The sequence below is a fragment of the Eleginops maclovinus genome, chromosome 9, assembly GCF_036324505.1.
Source record: "Eleginops maclovinus isolate JMC-PN-2008 ecotype Puerto Natales chromosome 9, JC_Emac_rtc_rv5, whole genome shotgun sequence".
Classification (NCBI taxonomy): domain Eukaryota; kingdom Metazoa; phylum Chordata; class Actinopteri; order Perciformes; family Eleginopidae; genus Eleginops; species Eleginops maclovinus.
Window position 1 is genome coordinate 7,450,474 of NC_086357.1, and position 17,785 is coordinate 7,468,258.

General features: G+C 38.8%; 1 protein-coding gene across 4 annotated transcripts; it reads left to right on the forward strand.

Annotated features, from left to right (window-relative positions):
• The first annotated feature begins 1,943 nt into the window (after positions 1–1,943).
• prrx1b (paired related homeobox 1b) lies at positions 1,944–16,495 on the forward strand. Of its 4 annotated transcripts, none has more exons than XM_063890644.1 (5): positions 1,944–2,672; positions 8,289–8,464; positions 11,243–11,424; positions 13,499–13,562; positions 15,610–16,495. In XM_063890644.1, the coding sequence occupies exons 1-5, from the start codon at positions 2,426–2,428 to the stop codon at positions 15,853–15,855; spliced, it is 915 nt and encodes a 304-aa protein (XP_063746714.1). In that variant the 5' UTR covers positions 1,944–2,425; the 3' UTR covers positions 15,856–16,495. The 4 variants fall into 4 exon arrangements, with proteins under 4 accessions (XP_063746714.1, XP_063746717.1, XP_063746715.1 ...); XM_063890647.1 differs by lacking the exon at positions 13,499–13,562 and adding an exon at positions 13,888–13,953 and having other exon boundaries at positions 15,534–15,643; XM_063890645.1 differs by lacking the exon at positions 13,499–13,562 and adding an exon at positions 13,888–13,953 and having other exon boundaries at positions 1,946–2,672.
• The last annotated feature ends 1,290 nt before the right edge of the window (positions 16,496–17,785 follow it).

The window sequence follows — 17,785 nt, forward strand, 5'->3', positions numbered from 1 at the left end:
TCAGTACCAACACTGAGTTGGGAAGAATTGGAGACTCTCTTATTTCTCTGAATTCAGAGGGCAACACCTTCTCTTTATACTCAACTGCATTTATCTGAGAGTTAGTATTCCCTTTGTATATTTAGAGATTCAGTGGTACGTAGCAGTAACAGGAGTTTTTGTGTCGTGACCTTTATTTACAATTTACTAACTAACTATAACAACTTGTTAGCCAGCACCCTATGGTGCAGAAAAATTCAGCTAACAAGGAAGTACCAAACATTTGCAATTCCTCGGAGAGCCACTCGAGGCTGGCTCCAATAGCCAGTAAATTCCCATAGACCCACAAATTAAAATACCCAACTAGAGCAGAAATAAACATGTGAAGAATCTGGTACAAAGAATGGTTTGAGCATCAAAAGCGTATTTACCAGTTCACAAAACAGTTACTCATTTTTAAGGGCATGGCCACTTTGAGTGACAGGTGGGTGCTGTCAAAGAACGGCTAGCGTCTTTTTGGCTGCGTCACCTGGACTGCCTCTGCTCCAGCGATTATCCACTTCTTTGCCTATTTCTGGATTAGACAGGTGTTAAAGGGTGTTAAGTAGATTAAGTATAATTGGTTGGCAAGTAATCTGTTTAAAAACCTCTTGGAAGTATGTCCTAAACCCAACAGCAAGTCAGACATTTAGGATGATTCTTTTGCCATTTACAGGTGTTGTACTTTTGGGGGATTTTTATTTTACCATGACACTGACTGAACAAACTGAAAGTGTTGGAGATACTGTTGGAGAAATGTCTGGAGCTGCCCAACAACTCAGGGTTGATGGAGAGGCTGGTCCAGACTCTCCTCCTGCTGTGATTGGCTGAGCTTCTGAACAGAATCACACACCTGTGAGCGGTCAAGGGGCTGATTACACTGAGTCTACAGCTGCTGCTGATTACAGTAAGGAGCTGATTGGGTAGATATAATGAGAATAACAGTTTGATACAATTAATTCATATACATATAGCAGCTAAATAAAATGTAATGTAACCAACAGAAGCAACATTTCAGTTATATCTTCAACTAATGTAAGTCAAATATTTTCTCTTCTGTTTATTTTTATTTTTTTGCTACTGTTTGTTCTCCAACAACACTGGAAAAATAGTAACAACAAGGTGAAGATTCAAAATGAGTCTTAACAAGAAACATTACATTTTTAAGTTTCATTTTATTTTCTAAACCTTGACCGGAATAGCAACCAACCCTGGTCTTAAATGCCATCTTTTAAAGTTTGGTTTAGGGGCCGCTGGTGGCCCTAAGCAGTTGCTTGCTTACAGTTATTTATTCCAACTCCATTGACTACTTAAGTTTTATGTCATAGACTTAGCTGAACTGTCCTGGCAGCTGAGCCTCATGCAGACAGATCTTTGGACAGACTGACTGGCACTGGTTAGGGTTTATTTAATTGGTGGCAGACCGCAGGACAGTCAGAGTGGCTTTATCAACACAGAGCAGTGATAACAGCAGCATATGTGTGTCTCCCTGCTGCTGCTGATCCCCTCACAGTCGCTCTCACACTCATTAGGCCTGAGGTTTGCCAGCATGGGGAACAAATACAGGCCAAAGCAGGGTGTTGATGGTGCTGATGGGGATGTTTCTGCATGAAGGGGGGTGAGGAGGAGGGGAGGAGGAGGTGGTGATGGGGGGCCTGTGAAACGTCAGACACAACATAAAGGCATTGCCACGTAATTACGGCGCTTTCATTTAGGAGAGAGAGAGAGAACAGTAAGAGAGGAGTGCGAGAGAGTAAGAGAGGAGTGCGAGAGAAAGAGACAGGGAGAGAGAGAGAGAGAGAGAGAGAGAGAGAGAGAGAGAGAGAGAAAGAGAAAGAGAGAGAGAGAGAGAGAGAGAGAGAGCGAGAGAGAAAGAGAGAGAGAGAGAGAGAGAGAGAGACTATAGGCTCCAATGGTTTGGAGGTGCGGCGGTATCGTCCTGCCTCCTCGCGCCTAGCTGCCGCTGAGCAAGCTTTGCGCACACACGGAGTTCGCGCATCTGGTCGTCATCAGCAGCAGCTCTTCCTTCTCAGATGTGACTCAACCCGAGTGGGAACACAGCTTGTTTTGCTAATCAGAGGACTTCTCGGAAAAAAGAGACTGTTTCTCTCTCTCCTGCAGCAGGACACGCTGAGGTTTCTCTTGTTTTGCAGTTGACGCGCGCCGCTGGATGGATTGTCTGTAGGGTTTGATCGGGAACATCGGGCGTGGAGAAAACTTTGCTGAAGTTTGTTTGAGCCCCGCGCGGCTGATCTGGATGTGAGCAGACCTGAATTCTGCTCGGAACAAACCGAGTCTCTCTCTGTGTTTCTGGAGAATCTTCTCGGATTCTGCATGCACGGATCTTCTTCTTCTTCTCTTTCTTCTTAATTTCGCTGCGTTTTTTTCGCTGTCAACCACTTGCGTCATGACTTCTAGCTATGCACATGTAATGGACAGGCAAGCCTCGCTATCAAACCGGCTGGAGAGTCCGATCACGTCTAACCTGGACAACCTACAAGCCAAAAAGAACTTCTCGGTCAGCCACCTGCTGGATCTGGAGGAGGCCGGGGAAATGGTCGGCACCCAGGCGGACGAGAGCGTCGGGGAGGCGGGGAGGAGTATGCTGGAGTCCCCAGGGATGACCAGCGGGAGTGACACGACCCAGCAGGAGAGTAAGTGAAAGATAGGACTGAGCAAAGACATTAAAAAAACACATTTTCAATCTTGTGGCCCAAAATGTTAAAATTCCTCTCTTTGTTTTGGTTCTAAACCATGAGTTTTCAGGCTCGATTTTCAGAAAATACAGCAACTTTCGCACAGATGTGTTTCTAATGACCAGCTGAAAACCAATGTCATTTGTTTTCATTATATTCTGGCGTGTGTCCGCGTTCAGGGCGCATGAATGAAGCTCGTCAGAAAGCAGTGCGCACGGAGAGGAATCCTTTAGTGAGTTTTGGCAATGCATCATCCCTGACGGCCTCCCCCTCAAAACGGCCATTAATTTACCATTAACACCTTGATGTCAGTGAGGTATGGGGATGTTGGTGGACATGGTCGATGCAGTAACCCAGCGAGTAAAACCCGGGGGTGATAAATCTCTTTCTCATGAGCAAAATGAGGCCACATCTTTTTATTTAAAAAGAAAACAAATAAATTCAACTTTGATTTAAAAAAAACCTACCTAGATAGTCACGTTATGGTCGTGTCAAGTGTATGGTAGTTTGATGATACACATCTCTATTAGGTAAACATTAAATTATGATAATAAGCATTTTCACAACCACCAGTCATTCTTCAGTGTGAGATTAAAAACAAATCCAAGTTGTTTGGTGAGCCAGAGGCGGGTAGCCTACTTTGAGCTAAGTTGACGCTTACCCCCGGACCTCAAAGTCAAAACTTTTATTTATGGGTTTTATTTGATGAAATGTGCCATTGAGTGCACGGAAGTTGAGTAAATCTCTGATAAAGCCGAGGCTCGTACCGTTGAGAGAGTAAATAAACGCTCCCTCCTCCTCTTCTTCTGGTCAAAGGGTCATTTGCCGCGGCTGACAGAGCCGTTATTGGCTGTAATGAGTGTTATTGTTAGTTTTTTAAAAGGCTAAAAATCGTGTGAAAAATATGCGGGAGGAAGTGGCCGGGTCACGTCGTTAATTCGCGGTTATTTTCGTCCTGTCAAACACTTTCAGAGTATCGGAGCCTAATCATTTGTCATAATTACTGCGCGTGTCCTCGCGCCAACAATTAGGGAATCAAATAACATCATCTTATCGGATTTCATGTGGTGAGAGATACTTAAGAAAGAAGAGTTAAGACAACTAATATTGGTCTGATGAGTAAAAGTATTAAGTGCTGTTTTTTTGCGTATTTAATAATGAGGAATTGCAATGGATCAGCAGATTTACGCAAGATTTAGATGTTAATGACACGTTGGAGCCTTAATTGTTATGCCACTGACTTTTTATTTTTCCGATTTACTTAAATAAACGTGAAAGCAACAGTTAATAATTTTAATTTATTTCGCAAATTATCCAACAAACATAACCAAGTCTATCATCAAAAGGTAAAACATTTCAAAGTAAAGTAGTACAAATGGAGCCATTTCCCCCTTTTTAAATAATATTTGAGAACTCAATAACCTCTCCTCTCACGATAGAGTTTTTGCAGGGCTAATTGACTTTCACTGATGATTGCTAATGAGATCAATGTAATCACACGTGTTGACTGCATGATGATGATGATGAAGGTAATGATTATGACAGGAATGGATTTGATTTGCTGCTTTAAATGTCACCCTGCATGTTTAATTAAAAGCTTTCCGAGGCCAAACCGCCGCTCTGCCTCTGCACGACTATTCAAAGTAACAGAGTTCCCTCTCTGGGATTTTATGGATTATATTTATACTTTAAACAGAGCTCAAAAAATAAAAACACTTGAATTCGTCATCCAGGAAACACAAATTGAAGCTCGTTAAAAATAATAATGCTTTTTCAAATAAAGTAAAATTATAATTTGTCCCTGTCAAAATTGCCGTGCCACATAATCATAATAAGAAATCCTGTACAAATATTTTTATAGCCTTCATATTCAATATTTTCTATTTTTGTCATGTTATCTAATTTTGTAAACGTCATCCAACGGGCGCTCGGACTAATGAAGTGCTTCATGATTTTCAGTTTAACCTCCAGCCTGCACAGCGGCTGTTTTCTGGGGGAAAGAATGCGCGGTCGGCCGCTGTTCGGTCGTTTACAGCCGCACTGTAACTGCGTCCACTTCTCTCTGAAAGCTCTCCATGATCCCAAACTGTGAGCCTGCTGAGCCGCAGCACTGATTTATAACCAACTGATTTATACAAGATGGAAGTCAGAGGACAGTTTTTTTTTTATCGGAGTTGCTTAAAATATTTCGTCATAAACCGAAAATACATTGCAAGAATGTCATTTATTTAAGAACACCTCATTTTTATGTGAGCACAGTGTTTTTTGCATATAGCCGATCAAATTACAGCAATACTTTGAAAATTGGTAAGGAGGATATGTTCAGAAAAACAGATAACAGCATAATAATCATAAATAATATATATAAAAATGTAAGCTTAAGATCGTTTAGTTGTCTGGCAGCTGGAACTTTACATATTTAAGTTTTATATAAAAAGACTTATTTAGTATTTTAATGGTTCTAATCAGAATCCTCACAGAGGGAAGGCAAGATAAATCTGAAAAGTCACAAAAAGTAGGAGTATTTTCCTGAAGTGTTTTTCAAACAAAACAGCAAATACAGAAATATAAATTTCCTCACACAAGTATCATTACGACTTACATCAGCTGCAAAAAGGTCCTAAAAAAAGTGAGAGGTCATAAGAGGATTGATTTAAAACAAATGGAGTTGAGTTTCTTTCAACCAAAATGATCGCCATTTATTTCCTGCTTTCTCTCCAATTTTTGCATGTTTTATCATAAAATACTGAGTGTCGTAACATATCCGGCCTGTAAAAATCCTTCAAATTTCAGACAATTTGTTTGTTTAAACACAAAAAGTACAAACTAATGTTTGCTATGTGATCACAAGTCAATATTGCTTTATTCTAAAGGGTGTATTTAAACCAGCAGATAAGCAGAGTTTACATTTAGTTTACTGACAGCTGTCTTCTGATTGGCTGAGGCTGCAGGGGGGAGCTTTTCTCATTAGACAACAAACCAAACATCATCTGCTCCAAGACATGAGTGTGTGTGGAAAAGTAAAATTGTTAGTACCCAGAATCTTAAAAAACACATACTCACAGTTCAATAGAGCATTAGCAAGACAATGTATGAATACACCTATTGAATAGTTTATGAAGATCTGCCGTTTTAGATATAGGCCTTTACGAATTTGGGGATTTCTTCTATCAGCCAGTTCTCCATCTTTTAGTTCAAAAATCTTCTCCACAGCTTCGGCATATAATCTGACGTACACATGTTAGATCTGCTGAGGAAGACCATGAGATGTGATTGAAGGCTTGTGAAAACTTTTTTTCTTAAACCAAGTTTTCCAGATCATTTAAATTTTAAGATGATGTTCAATTTATTAATAAAAAAATCTTTAATCTATGAAGGCAATTTGATTTTGAGCATACAGTAGAAACTAAATTAAAACACGTATCACTGTTTTGGGTTCTCATGCTAATTAATTTACAGACTAACAGCAAAAAAACCTTGAGCACTCACACACATTTGAGTTTTCACCAGTTTAATTTAGATTTGTTTAATACTGTTTTCTGTTTAGCATAGCTTCTAAAAATGTACTAAATAAAGGTTTACAAGTGTTAGTTTATTGTACAACAGGTCTTTTTTTAATTAATGTTGAACATAAAATCTTTGTCTCCAAAAGAACCAATTAATCCAGTTGCTATTAAAAAAAGGGATTCCCTCTGAAATGTATCATCTCAAAATTCTAATATTCAAATACTAGTAATGACGCACTAAGATGTAATGCAGTACAAAACATAAGAAAAAGTAACGCACTTCAGTGTGTGTCTGTGTGTAGCTGCAGATGGTGTCATTTGTGTGTTTGTAGCTGCAAGTTGATTACTGTGTGTGTGTGTGTGTGTGTGTGTGTGTGTGTGTGTGTGTGTGTGTGTGTGTGTGTGTGTGTGTGTGTGTGTGTGTGTGTGTGTGTGTGTGTGTGTGTGTGTTTGTGTTTGTAAGTGTGTAATTAGGCAGCAGGGTCGCAGCCTTTCTTGTGAAAGTGTTATTTTGTGGTCTTGTTGTGGAGCCACGACAGAACTGATTCCCCTACAGGAGCGTTTAGTCTGAACAACAGAAGCTGCTGGAAGGTGCAGAAAAGATTATTTATCTCTGTTTGTTAGCTGCTACATGTGTTAGTTAGTAAAGATGTGTGACAGGCTACAAGTGGGCTGCTTTTAATGCAGGTCCAGGAATAGTTTCTAAAGGATTTAAAGGAATCACACTCATGTAGTATTTTTTAAAATAGCATTAGTGTTATCTCATGTCACATTTGAGATTGCTCTCTCTGATATTTTTAACTCTTCAACATTCTGGAGATAAATAGAATTTAGCTTGTGCCAATGATACATTAAATATGGATATCCTGGGAGGAGGAATTATTGAATTCATTTTGTTGTTTTGAATTATTGTAATAAGGACCACACATATATTTTTCTTTTTAATTTGAGAGACACACATATTTACATTATATCATTTCCTGAATTGCATATATTCCTTTAATTGATAGAATAGGGGTTAAGCTTCAGATAGAAAATGTTTAGAGAGATGCAACAACGATACCTTGTAAGGCTAAAAATGTGATTGTTTACCTGGTACAATTCTTAGGCACTAAGACATACTGTAGCAACAGCCGCCACTTGTGTGTTTTGATACAAATTAAAAGTTCTAATAATTCAGAGAATTGTGTCTTGGTGAAGGTATGATCTGCTTTGTTACAGTTGCTGTGCTATCATCAGGTTATCAGTGAGGGAAACTGTGTTCAAGTATTACCTGAACTCACCTGCCAAAAGGAAAAGCACTGTGTTGCAGCTGTAGATTTAGTGGTAGAGCAGTTTGGAAGCTTTTTGATCAATATTTTAAGCTGTGCGTACATGGGCAAGGAATGTACATGTTGTTGTTTATGGATACCAAAAAATGTAAACAGTTGCTGGATTAGAAAACAAACCAATGCAAGAATCAGAATAACATCTGCAAAATGTTCTAAAAGTGTAAGCGTTTAACAGCTCTTTGAGATATTGTATATTCATCAGTTATATTTGAAATCTCGGTTTGATGGAAACGCTACACACAAAAAGCTTGCTGGTAGCTTTAATGAGACAGTGCGAGTCTATAGTCGGAATCTTGCTCCGGACAAAGGCGTCCAAAAACAATGGAATATCATACTTGTTTTGAAGAGCTACACTTAATATATCCGGTTACACTCATAATATACAACGTTTTTCGAAAGTTTAAACTTAAACTAAAAAGAATGAGGCATTGTGACTTTTTTACTTCTGCATAGTTTTAAATTGAGAAACTGTACCAGAATATACCAAGAAACATTAAAACCTTCATTACGTTGGTGAACATCGATGGTGCATATACTCCAAAACTCTTATTGATATTTGAGGAGGCCGCAACTTTTAAGAACAGCCCGCAGCAGCAGTGAATTGCACGAATGTAAAGAACTGTATTTATTATTAAAATTTGATGTGGGCTGACACGCTGCTTTCTTTTATTATTACTGTATCTCCCCAGGCAAAGTGCTATTTTTTGTATAACATCAACTGCTTCTTCTCCCTATAGATGAGCAGATGAACACGGAGGAGAAGAAGAAGAGGAAGCAGCGCAGGAACAGGACCACCTTTAACAGCAGCCAGCTGCAGGCTCTGGAGAGAGTGTTTGAGAGGACACACTACCCCGACGCCTTCGTCAGGGAGGACCTCGCCCGCCGGGTCAACCTCACCGAGGCCAGAGTCCAGGTAGGAACAGGACCAGCACTGCTAAACAGTGACAAACAACAAACGAAGCCCTGATTCCTTGGAAGTTTTGACCATTTTCCTTTAGCAGCGGTAATTTATCAGATAAACATTGATGAAAGGAGAAGAAGAAGAAGCCATAACACCCTTCAGAAGTAGGAAGATGCCTGTGGTCATCATTCTGTAAACCACTTTAGTCACTGTAGCGACACAACAATAAACAGCCGTCTTTAAACACACACACAAAAACTCCCTCCATTACTTGGTCCATCAAACATACTTCTTGAGGTTTTGGGACCCCCGGGGGACCTGTTAATGAAACCTTGTTGGTCCTCATGACTCACAACAGGATTTATTAAATGATTCATGAACAGCTTTGTTTAGATTGCCAGCAGAGCAGCAGGACCAGTCTGTTATTGGAGAGAGTCTTTATATGAGGACATGAAGTCACCGAAGTGGACATCTTCACATCATCTGGTAGCTCTTACAAGTTAATATTCCTACTTAGTGCCTTATCAGTGCCTATTACCATGTTTAGATTCCCCATTATGGGGTTTCTGAGGAACTGATAAGGACTCGTCAGCACCTCACACACATCACACTTATTATCTGTACAATGATGGCTGATCGTGTTGAGGCTGTGAGCAGTTTGCCGTCCCCAAAGGGAATGGATGTGATCAGGAAAGTGGATCTAATGATGTCTAATTTCCTCAGCGCCTAACAGATCAGTGATAAACTACAAATGTGCAACACATGAGGGCTGAAGCAGAACACAAGCTAAATATGACAATGCTGCAACTGGCCAGTGAGTGAGATCAGACTATCAAAACATAGATTAAACAACCTAGAATATGGGTTTAGTATTTCAAATGCAAATTATGAAGTCATGGTTTCTTAATGCATACTGTAAAAAGTGAATGCTAATTTCTGATTTTACATATAGTTCATTACAGTTATACGTCATCAAGCATTTCAGTGCATTCCATAAGTCTGTCAAAAGAAATAGAGATGCAGCATCAGTTTCTGTATAAATTACTCCGTGTTTATTCTATCATCCTAAATCCCAATGAAAAAAGAACATAGTTCTTGAGATTAGTAGTAGACTGGATTAACAACTCTAAACCTAAATAATCATTTCTGTTGACATAAGTCAATGTGTCAATGTATGTCCTTGGAACCCTGCTGCATATATTTTTAATTTATATTTTATTCAAAATCTCAGCAAGTGGGTGCCGTCACTACCTCTCCAGCCGTGCTGAAGTAACAAAAGCCTGCATTAAGCCCACGATAAAGTGCGTTAAAAGACATTAAATAAAAAAGATTTCTCTAGTTTTCAGCTGAAAAGTCATTCATGTATGTAGTCAAAAGAACACTGTCCACAGAGATTTTACTTTGACATTCGAACACGTCCTTCAAAGCGAGAATAACATTTTGTTTAAAGTAGTTAAGCTCTTGTATGAACTGGATCAGCTTTGAAATGTAAAAAGCATTTTCTATATTCATAAGCAGCTCGAGAAACATTAAACCAATTATTATTTCAGATGCAAACAAGCTCTAGCACTTGTTAAATAATGACAAGAGTTACACATGTGTGAAAATAATAAATGGCATAAAGTGCAGATTAATTTGTATTTTTAAAGCTTTGTTTGGTCTCTTTTAACTGCCTGTTATCTGAATACAACAGAGAGAGCATTTGTTCTGTTGGCAGAGTGAGAGAGAAAGAGGAAATAGTGATGTTGGAGAGAGAAGCTGCACATCTGTGAATAATGTGTAGCAGAGAGCGATGCTTTGATAAAAGAGACTTTGGGCTCATTCCTGAGGCTGTGCGTCAGCGAGCAGCGAGCCCTGTGAGCGCCCACAGCATCTAATAATGGATTTCATCTCAGAGCGAGGAACAACGTTAACACCCCCCGGGTCACACCATCATCTGTTGAAGGATTTGTGTGTGTTGCTTTGATTTGTTTTCAGAAGAAGAGTTGTACTACTTTTATTCAACTTTATAGGGTGGTGGAACCTAGTCCAATAAATACAATAAGAAGCTTCTGATAGTGTAAGCCACTGATAAAGACTATCAGAGGTGGTTGGAAATTGCTTTTGAATCTTTGAGTTGGGTATTTTTTGTCAGACCGAGGAGCAAGGCAACAGTTTTTAAGGGTCATTGTTTCTTGGAACATCGTTTTTTTTTTAATAGTTCTTCATGTAATTTGTATGCAATATCCATCCATCATCCACCGCCCTCCACTTCTTACTGCCTTGGCATAAAGTTTGTTGCTGATTGATGAACTGGAAGGTGTTTACTCAAAAGAAGACAGGGCTATTTTTATCTACCACACCACTACTCGCATGTCTTTTGTTTTGTTCTTTAAATCAAGTTGAACCTTAATCTTTGGAAATTTGAGTTTGTAGTGATAGAAGAGGTTAAGACAGAGGTTAAAGAGTGTTAAGACAAAACAAGAACAGTTGCTTTTTTCCCTTTTTTAAATGTAAAGCACATTGAGTTTCTTTGTGATGGAATGTGCTCTATAAATACATCTACCTTGACATGTCTTCTTTTTGTGTTACTTATGACAAGACATTTTTACGATTATACCCGATACGATACACTTTATTGTGCCTGTATGGAAATTTGCTTTGGTCTCTCTCCTGCACTTCCGCAATGATTATATTAACACAGGACTTATGCTCATAAACAGGGTTTGCTCATATTCATAAACAGGCACACTTATCCACAATGGAGATCTATTTCACCACCCTCATCCCGTTGCCCTCTCTTTGTTCCAGGTTTGGTTCCAGAACAGGAGGGCTAAGTTTCGCAGGAACGAGCGCGCCATGCTGGCCAGCAAAAACGCTTCTCTCCTCAAGTCTTACTCCGGAGACGTGACGGCGGTGGAGCAGCCTATTGTCCCCCGTCCTGCACCGCGCCCAAACGACTACCTGTCCTGGGGAAGCGCCGCCCCCTACAGGTAGACTCCACTTTGCTCTCTCACCTGACATAAGCCAGCAACCATCACACATCACTGCTTAAACACGGCTTCTGTACTAACGTCTGCATTAACAATCAAACTACTAAAGCAAAGGCAGGAAAACCACAAGGAAAATAGACTAAATGTGTCAAGTTTAGTTTGGAGACTTTTATGTTTTGACTTTAGTTGAGGAAAGAAATTCAAGACAAAATGATGGTGTCAAGATTTGTATGGGAATGTAAAAGAGAAATTAAGGTTAGAGGAAAGGAAAGTAAAGCAATGGACAGTTTGAAGGCAAGTGAGAAGAAAAGCAAATAGCAGAAAATGGCAGGCAAAAAGAATAGAAATGTAAGGAAAAAGGAAGGAAAATACATTTTAAAAAAGGAACATAACTTCACACAGAAAAAGGGGATGAATGAAACAACGAAAGGTAATAAAAAGTGAAGGAAGAAAATAAATAAAGAGAGAAAGAGAAAAAACATGAAACATTCAATAAGAATTATTGCATATTGGATATAAAGTCTTGCTGCAGTGGAGTAAAATTGATAGTGTACTAAAATCCATTATGCTCTATTGCAGTACTACAAGCTGTACTTCAGTACTGACTAACCTCTCCTCTCACCCAAGTGTCTCCAGATGAAAAAGCAAAAGCTGATACCACAATAACCACATGTTAACACCACCGTAACACACACACACACACACACACACACACACACACACACACACACACACACACACACACACACACACACACACACACTGGCTCAGGCCCTGCTCTCTGTTATTGTTTCATTTCCTCCTCCTCCTCTCCTTCCTGCACATACTCCTCATACTTCCTCTGACCATCTTCATCTACTCTGATCCACCTGGACTCACAGTGACGGGCCCCAGGTCAGCACACTCTTTACTGTGTGTCCTCTTTAAAACAGAGGAAAAAAGTTTCATGACAAAATGCCGGTCTTGGTCAATAATGTGCAATGATTTTTAAAAAAGTATATGTATTTTAGGAGTACAAGTCCAAATGAAAGGGCACAACTATGACTATTATCTTCCGGTTTTCATATTACATTATTTTGTGGTTGCTTTGGCCAAACTTTTCCTAAAACAAACCTTCTAGTGCCAAATTGCGATGTTAAATTGACTGTTGAATCAAAAACGCCTGTGCTGACATACATCATGCAAAACATTTAATCACATCCTCGGTTTAAATTGCAGTTCAGTTTTATGATTTCCAGTAATATGTTTAAATATCCGAAGCAAAACATGTCAAAACACACCAAAAAATGTATTTATCTTTGAAACCACATTATCCTCATATCACAGCGTTAATCTCAATTTCAAGGGAAAGATATCTTGTAGGGGAGGGCTTTGATTTTGAAAATCCACATAAATTGCTAACTGACACTCTGAGGCGGTCTACTTTTAATCACAAGTAAAGCTGGTCTGTGGCAACAAGCCTTTTGCTTTTGGTTTTTAGATGGAATTTTTTGAATATATGACATCTAAAAGGGCTTTAAATTTGATCAGTTTCACTGATATTATCAAATACTGTAGTATGATTTGAGAGAAATCAGAAAACCCTTGATGAAGATTTTTTAACTGCATTTTTTAATTTTAAAATGCGACAATTACTGATGCACAAATTCAATGTTGTAGTGCATTATGCGTTACAGATCAAATTGTTGCATTCTTTATGTATTTAGAAGGAATATAGCAAAGAGTTGTCTTGGAAATGTTCTCCAAAGACTATTAGTTCAGGTCATCACAATTACATATGAACTTTCTTAAAGTTTTGTAGATTGAGACTGTGTTGGGAAAATTGAGCCAAAGTAATCATAACACACTATAGTAAAAGCCCCGAGTCCGTCCTCCATGGCTGTTAGAAAGCTGTGTTTTGTCTACTTCTACTTCTAGATTTTTCTTTTCTGTCTCTTCTACTCTGCCGTGTTTTGCCTCTGCCTCTCCTCCAGCTATTTTCCTACACTGTATATATAACAGTCTTTGCTTGCACACATCTAACTCCAACCTCTCAAATTATGTTGAATAAAAACACCCTTCTCCTCGCCCTCAGTCCCATCACTCCCCTCTGTCAGCATGAGCAGGGCGGGCCCAGATCCTGTGACCCTCCTGACGAGGTGATAATGTGAAAACAAACCGTATTAAATCCACTGTTGACCCCTGTGACCCCTGACTGCTACACTACACCAGATAATGAACGCTACACAGAGGGACATGGCTCTACTGGGCAACATTTTTTGTGACTCTGGTTACATCGGTCGTGATTTACAGTAATCCTCCATTATAAAGCTCGGTGTAAAATGTCAAACCCTGCGACCGCGGCTCAAACTCTCCGAGAGCTTTTTTGGCGGTACGCAGGGCAGCGAGGGAAATCTTTTTGTGAATAATGCATGTGGAACACGCTAATGTGGTGCTAACACTTCAATGTATATTATCCTAAAGCTGGTATCCGATGCCGGAGGGGGGGCCAGTGCGAGTGCCACAGAAAATGCTGCCCTCAGAGAACAAGTACGCATTCACTTTACTACACTCAGCTCTTTCCTTATTATAGAACACTCGCAGTATTCTCCTTTAAAGAGGAATACTGCAGTTTTATTACATTGACTGTTTGCAAAATAATTAAAAAGCTGTGACTGTATTTCTTGAATTTTATTCTGCCTTTTTTGTCATTTTACACTTTTATTTTCATAACATTTAAGATTTTTCTGTTGTTTTTAGAGGTTCATACCTATGTTTTTGCACATTTCAACCCATTTTAAAAACCATTAATTTATTCTTTAGTAATACCTTCCCTTCCTCATGAAGCCATAACTTTTTATACAGTAAAACTATTAGATACTACAACTGAAAAAAAGCTTGAGATAGAAAATCAGTGAGCAACAAGTGAACAAGTCATGTTATCTTCGTGTGCTAAAGTAGTGCAGCGTTTACAAATAACGTTGAGTAAAAAAAGAATACGGGAAAAAAAATGTATAAGAGGAAACAGACAATTTTAAGGAAAAAGATGTCTCACAGAAATACTAAATTGGTTACAAGCCAGTGATTACAAATGTGTTGTAATTAAATCTGGGATATTCTTATATTTATGTTGAAAACCTTGTAATATGCACCTTAAATATAAGAAGAATTGGAAAGGTTTCAAGAAAAAAACAGTTTTATCGTCTTATTTCAATAGAATAGAATTGGAAATCTGAAAAGTCACCCTGCTCTTGCAAAACTGCTGGATGTGCCTGTGCCACATGATGATTGATAGGAGTCTTGAACGAACAAAAAAAGACAAAAAAACAAAATGCAAGTCATAAGAGTTTTGGGGCGAAAACAAAAAAAAAGGCCAATGAAAAACATTCATTCTGACAAGGACATGACTCTAACAACAACAAAAGCAGACACGATTATCACCAAAATAACACCTCCGTAAATTGACTAGTGGCATGAACTAAAAACAAAGCTGCACAACTTTATGATATTTTGGTAACAACAACAAAAAACAAGTCACTAAATCATGAGCAGAGAAACACATCTGTTTAAAAAAAAAAGCAAGAGAGAGATATGTCCTCAGTCGTAAGGAGATAAAGAAAATGATGCAAAAATACATTTTAATTCCTAAAAAGCAAAGCAGGAAAAGGCCAGTAAAGGGCTTTGTGATGATTAAAATAAGTATATGTTGACTTATTTATTATAAGATCCCAGTTCATTACACCCTTTCCTGGCGGAATGGGTAGAGGGATTTTTATGCATAAATAGGGAAAAGAGATTTGAACCCCTTTCTCTATAAAATATATATTGCTGGAAAAGCCAAAGAATGTTCATGAAAAGTGTTGTTTTTAATCAACAGCATAAAAAAAACACAACCTGGTGATGATCGAAAAAGAATTTAAAGACGATGTGTGCATAAAGATGTCTTCTTCTAAATAGATTGCCAGATAAAAAAGTCTGAAAAAATAAACTCCAAATTAAAAAATTAAAATGTGCAAAAACATTGGCTGATTTCTTTCGGGGGTTTTTGGGCCATGAGTGTCTTAACGTCATATTTAGTCTCAGTCTGATGAGTGATACCTGTTTCTGTTCCTTTTTTTATATTTCCACAGCTGCGGCTCTTGCTGAGCTTCAGCTCGCTGTCAGCCACAGGTGATGTAACCTTTTCCCCCCCCTCTTGTCTCTCAGCGCCATGGCCACCTACCCGCCCACCTGCTCCAACACCAACACGTCCCAGGGCATGAACATGGCCAACAGCATCGCCAACCTGCGGCTCAAAGCCAAGGAGTACAGCTTGAACCAAGTGCCCACGGTCAACTGAGAGGAGGAGAGGCCAGGGGCTGGTGCAGGAGGGGTGGTGGACCTTTCGGCCGCTGGACCCCTGCAGACGCACACCGTCTCTGGGTCGAGCATCATCTTACGTACCCTGGATAATGAAGCCTCCTCCTCTTCCTGGAGCAGCAATAATACACCTATATGCAAATTGTTGGACCCCGAGTGATATCAGGATTTTCCCTAAGCCACCTTTTTTATTCTCCTGAGCATCACTGAACTCTTGTTTGTACAAAGAGACACATAAACTGGAAGCTGTAGCCAAATATCTGCCTAGTTTTACTTTTGTGATTGTGACTGAAATGGAAGGAGAGTTTTTCAACGTTTTCTTTTTCCTTTTCAATCGAAGAACTTGTTCTCGACGGAGACTCGTATTTGGACTACATGGAATTCCCTTTATCCCTTTGGCTGTGGTTTGGATAAAATGACATAGCTTATTTGGGATCAACAACACTTTTTATTTTACCCTCTTCTAAAACCAACAACAAACTGACAAGGACTTCCTCGGACATTTATGCAATTAAAAAAAAAAAGATAGTTTTGTTTTTCCACATTTTCTTTTCCATGCTATACCACTGACGAGCAAACACTTTCAACGCATTTTGATTTTCATGTAATAGTCCAATATAAAGGAGAGGCTAATGTATTTCTGAATCCAAAACCATCTCTTAATTTCCTATGATATCCTTTATTTGTAACAGAATAAAAATGTGTATATTAATAAAAAATGCATTTCAAGCAATGCAACGGCACAGTGTCCAATTCAACGGTTCTTATAGATAATGATTGCTAAAAAACAGGCAGACTCCAGAAAGTACAACAAATAATTGAATTGAGAGTTGAATCCATGTGGAAAGCACAATGATGTCGTACCTCATGAGTTCCATAAAAGGAAGATTTACAACCCGAGAACAGATTCTCCTTCACAGAAACCTCAAGCGGTTCCAGCTTTGTGTTTTCTCTTTTTTCTCCTGATTACCAGAACCTGAAATTTCCATCTTAAAAACAGGATATTTATGTGCAGAGATATCCTCCCCTTAATATGGAGGGCCCCTGGGCCTCGTTTGACTCTGCGGCTGTCATACAAAGTGTTTCTTCTCCTTGGCCCCTCATAACCTTTGCCTGCAACAAACACATGTCCACACTCGTCCTCCTACAACACACAGAACCTAAGAGTGGGGATGATTGAAACTGCAGTTGATGTAGAATTTAGATTTTTCAGGAAAAAGTGATCAAGAGGGACGTTCACACGAGCACATTGTCTGTGGTATTATATTTTGGAGAGTTTTATTGTTTACAACTCAGAAATACTGAAAAAAGGGCACATTATTTCTTTTATTTTTCATAAGCTAAGTCCTTTCAAAAGGTGGAGAGTTAATTTAGCTTTGCTGATGGCACATTTTTTTAAACATTATGAACTTTATGTACAACATATTCTAAATTCCTTAGTGAAATTCAGCATTCAAGTAAAATTTCAGGCAACTATTATCCTCCAAAATATAGATTTCTGTTTGCTATTGTCTCACCGCTGTTGCTGGCTATTTCCTGTTCTTTGGCATACATCATCAATTTCTCAGTCTTCTGTTTCATTTTAATTTTGATGTACTGAAAATTCTGACACTTAACTGTAGTATTTCTATATTTTAAGACTTTTTATTGAATTTTAAATTTTTATAGAATCAGATTTAACAGTCAACATGTGGTGAGGTCATGAAATAAGCATGTTGTCGAGCAAAAACCTTTGGTAAACTCTGAGAAACAGACTTTTTTTGTTAGTTTTAGTAGCAAGCGTTAGAGGGAATGAGCTCTGAGAATTTCTTCCACTTTGGCATGTAATCCATCATCTGATTTTAAGCAGGAAAATCCCTGTGAAAGCATGAAGATTTGGGGAGCTTTTCATCATTTCATTATCTCCAATGTGGGAGGTTTGAATACTAAGGATTTATTTTGGTTGTAGGACTCCAACCTATAATTGCGTTTATCTTTGATTGCAGTTTGATTAAGTAAACGATTTAATGTCTTCTTCCATTTG

Bases quoted from the DNA above. Each gene is read 5' to 3' on its own strand.
- prrx1b (XM_063890644.1), top strand. From the start codon at position 2,426: ATGACTTCTAGCTATGCACATGTAATGGACAGGCAAGCCTCGCTATCA. The intron at 8,465-11,242 runs GTAGGAACAGGA...TCTTTGTTCCAG, and splicing joins TCACCGAGGCCAGAGTCCAG to GTTTGGTTCCAGAACAGGAG. The intron at 11,425-13,498 runs GTAGACTCCACT...CCTCGCCCTCAG, and splicing joins GGAAGCGCCGCCCCCTACAG to TCCCATCACTCCCCTCTGTC.